Source organism: Pollachius pollachius (assembly GCF_949987615.1).
Source record: "Pollachius pollachius genome assembly, chromosome: 1".
In the NCBI taxonomy this organism is placed as follows: domain Eukaryota; kingdom Metazoa; phylum Chordata; class Actinopteri; order Gadiformes; family Gadidae; genus Pollachius; species Pollachius pollachius.
Window position 1 is genome coordinate 35006052 of NC_136934.1, and position 4151 is coordinate 35010202.

The following is a 4151-nucleotide window of genomic DNA, read 5'->3' on the forward strand; positions in this document are numbered from 1 at the left end:
GGCCATCGTGTCCATCCTCACCAGAGTGCTTCTGCATGCTTAAAATGACATGAAAACAAAACCCCCCAAAAACAAAGAAAATCCACTTTTAAGGTAAGACAACTATAAACATCTGAAATCAACAAATCACGTGGCCAGCTAGCCCCAGCAGGGTAAACACCAACGCCATTTCCTGTCCATAAAGTGCACTCTCCTTCCTGTTGTTGGGCTGGGGCGTCCAAGAGTCAAGAGCAATTATGGGGTTTGTATAAGACTTTGAGAGACAGAGAGAGAGAGACAAAAAGAGAGAGAGAGAGAGAGAGAGAGAGAGAGGAAGAGAGAGAGAGAGAGGGAGAGAGAGATGCTCCGCTGAATGTCTCAGTCTTGTCCCCGGAGCAAATGTGAATGAGAGGATGTGACAGTTTGAGGCGGGTGACAGTTTGAGGCGGGATGAAGGGGGTTGTCGAAACGGGTGGTGGGTTCGTCACGGGGCAGGGGGAGCGAGGGGGCGACGATGGGGGGGTCCGCGAGGGTCGGGCGGGCGTCAATAGACGTAGCCCTCGGCGCCGTAGGGGTGTGGGGGGCAGTAGGGCGGAGCCTCCTGGGCGTAGGTGGGCGTGTTGTCGTCAAAGTGCGACAGGGGCACGGTGTCCTCCTCGTTGACGTGGCGCTCCAGGTCCGTCTTCAGCACGGGCCGCTGGTTGTCCGGGAACGCCATTGAGAACAGCGCCTCGGGGTCACACACAAACTTGTACACGTATCTCTCCCCCGCCACCTGGGGAGGAGAAAGAGAGAGAGAAAGACAGAGAGAGATACAGAGAGGGTCAGAGTAAGAGCAAGCGACAGACAAGGAGAGAGAGAGCGAGAGAGACAGAGAGACAGAGAAGGTTAAGAGAGAAGAGTGGGAGAAAGCAAGCGAGAGAGAGAGATAGAGCGAGAGTAAGAGAGAAAGAGAGAGAGAGAGATAGAGCGAGAGTAAGAGAGAAAGAGAGAGAGAGAGAGAGAGAGAGAGACAGAGAGACAGAGAAGATTAAGAGAGAAGAGTGAGAGAAAGCAAGCGAGAGAGAGAGATAGAGCGAGAGTGAGAGAGAAAGAGAGAGAGAGAGAGAGAGAGAGAGAGCAAATGAGCCATTTAATGAGGCATGTTCTGCAGTTAATTTCTTTGTTCAAATACCACAACGGGGGCAGTAGAACACAAGTCTGACAAAAGACATGGCGAGGTTAAAGATCACATCTGGATTAAGTTTGGCTAATTCAGATGAAAAACGTCATACAAAAGCTGCTGGTGTTTTACCTTCTGCATGATCCCTTTCTCGTAGTAGTAGCGCAGAGATCGGCTCAGCTTGTCGTAGTTCATCGCCGGTCGATTCTTTTGTATTCCCCATCGACGCGCCACCTGGGTAACACACACATACACACGCACACACACACGCACACACACAAATACACACACAAATACACACACACACACACACACACTCACACACACACACACACACACACACACACACACACACAAACAGACAAAACAAAAATACACTTGGAATTAACAATAATCACGGCAGAATGTCACAACCAATAATCCTAATTTTGTGCACAATTTCAGGAGTTGCATCTTGCACAAACACACACGGCCACGCTGAAACCATTGAACAGAGCTGTGTGATGCTAGCTCTAAGTGAACCTAGCCATCCCCACGTGCAGCGTATGTCGAGTGGGTCCGGGCCAGACCTGGACGCGGATCAGCGACGCGTTCATTAGGAACTTGTCATGCGCCCAAAGGGAGGTGGCAGCAGATGTTAGAGCACCTGCCTGACAGACCAGCCACCACCCGGCTGTGCCGTCCTAGCTCCCACACCCAACGCCCCTGACTCTCTGTTTGGCGTCCCACACTGTAGCTGCTGCTCTGGAGCAGTCACCTGTTTGGTTTCCCTGTTCTCTTTTTTTCCCTCTGCTAGGCTTTGCAATTAATTGGAATTAGTTGCGTTCTATTCCCGTTCTGCTTGTCTCTCTGCCGGGCTCGCTCTGTTGGCCCCCCATGTGTCCTGGACATGTTGTACCACCAACTAAAACACTAATAAATAATACACTAGCTTTCAGACGGAAAGATAGATAGATGGATAGACACACAGACAGACATATGGATTGAAATCAACTGGTAGACAGATGAACAGACAGACGAACAGATACATAAACAGACAGATATATTATGCCTTTGGGCCCCTGATTGCTGCAGTGTTTTCCCTGCTTGAGCTAACCCCACCTTCTAGAGCTAACCACTCAGCTTCAACGTGTCGATGGGTTACAGACCTGCGTCCATCCATCCACCCCTTCAACGCACTCAATCAGCCTGTGTGTGTCTGTGTGTTTCTGTGTATGTGTGTGTGTGTGTGTGTGTGTGTTCCTTACCTCCTCTGGCTCGATGAGTTTGAACTCCATGCCGCGGCCGGTCCAGGCGATAAAGTGGGAGTTGGACGGGTCGTCCAGCAGGGCCACCAGGAACTGCCAGAGCTGAAGGGAGCCGCGGCGCTGGTATGACGGGCCGTCCCGGTACAGGCCCGACTCCTGCTTGATGTCGCCTGACGGAGGGAGAGAAACCATGTCAGCCCAGTGCATGGTGCAGTACTGGTGTGGCGAGAGGCAGTGAACCAGGAGCAAGGTCATAGTGTGGAGTAAGTAGTGGGGGGGGCATCACGCTCCAAGACGCGTACAGGTTAAGGTGCGCACATTGGGGATCAAACCAAGTACCTTTTTGGCTGGCAGTTGAAAACCGTAGCCATTACCCCCCCCCCCCCCCCCCCCCCCCCCCACACCATTTGCTAGTTCCAAGCCAACCCGGAACCAAATGGAGACGGCATACCGTTACGGGACTCACCTTCAACCTTATCGGGAACCACACAGGTGTCGTCATAGAAATGCCTCGCCACCTTTTCAAACATACAACCTGGGCGGGAAGAAAGAGAGAAAAGACAAGAGAGACAATGATTGATTATGGTGGTCAGCACCCAGGGAGCACGCCCACGACAACGGCAGCACCGACTAGCCAGCCCCACGTACCTTCAGTGCGGTTGGCGTGGGCCAGGTACCCGTCCGGTAGGTAGACCGAGTGGCAGCTAGGCACTTCTGCTGGACGGCAGGCAGGAGGGGGGGGGGGGGGAACAAGAAACAGAGCAGTGTTACGGCAGGCCGGAGGAAACACTTCACAGCACTGTCCGTCTGACTTATCCGAGAGAGAGTCAGTCTCCCTCAAACTCTCCACCCCCCAAAAAGAAAGAGCTTCAGCGGCTGTGATTAAAGAGTGGTTGCCCCCCCCGCCCACACGGGAGGATGACTGGCCTGTATGGATACAGAGAGGCATGGCGCTCAGTTGGGTGACTCTGGGGCCTTCAGGGGCTGCTGTTGGTTTAGAAGGGAAAATACGATGTGGGGTAAATTTAAAAAAGTGTTTTTTAGGGATATTGTGACTAGTGACTATGATCTATTTTGGTCCAGAGCAGTGAAGATGTGAGATGTATTCAAACAATATTCAAACAAAGTTTCGATTCGATAACCAGGCTTGAAAATATATGTTGCTATATATATTTTGCTGTCTCTTTTTGTTTAATTTTAAAATGAATTAATCTTTGCCTTCAGTGAATCAACATCTTCTATTAGAAGTACATTTTACCGATCCATCAATGCTTAACGTTACAACAGGCACCACTACCAATATAAAGTGATTGATACGACACAAGTAGATTTGGTTGTTCGGCATTAAGACGATCCAATAATCACCAATGTAGCGTCCTTGCTGTTTTCTACAGCCTGTATTTACTACTTTGTTTCTAAGTGCGCTTTGCGTTTTAACTTCCATTTACTGCGTACAGACGACCTCCCAACCAGCTGTAGCTCGAGATCAAAACGTCTGCAAAGTGAGTGTTCGATAAACAGACTGCAGTGCATCATTTAGCTCCATAAACATTTCTCTGAACTTCATCAAAGTAATGGGCTTGTAGAGGAAATTACTGCTAATTAAATTACTCTGCCCTCCCTCCCATCCTCAGAGACAGGCCTGCTCTAGTCTCAAGGCTCTGCGCGGCCGCTAATAAATTCAAGCTAATGCTAATGTCTGGAATGTACAGCAGTGGATGCAAAGCGAACACACACAGCGGGTTTTATTCTAGTCTGTCAAA

General features: G+C 50.3%; 1 protein-coding gene across 1 annotated transcript in view; it reads right to left on the minus strand.

The window, feature by feature from the left end:
• Positions 1-523: 523 nt before the first annotated feature.
• Positions 524-4151, minus strand: part of etv1 (ETS variant transcription factor 1) — a gene marked incomplete at its 3' end in the record, with an annotated part of 20933 nt that continues 17305 nt past the window's right edge. The window contains exons 9-13 of the mRNA XM_079729449.1: positions 3037-3102; positions 2855-2923; positions 2389-2558; positions 1274-1375; positions 524-754 (exon numbers count right to left, since the gene is read on the minus strand). Coding sequence (XP_079585575.1) covers positions 524-754; positions 1274-1375; positions 2389-2558; positions 2855-2923; positions 3037-3102 — 638 coding nt within the window. The remainder of the gene's footprint in view (positions 755-1273; positions 1376-2388; positions 2559-2854; positions 2924-3036; positions 3103-4151) is intronic.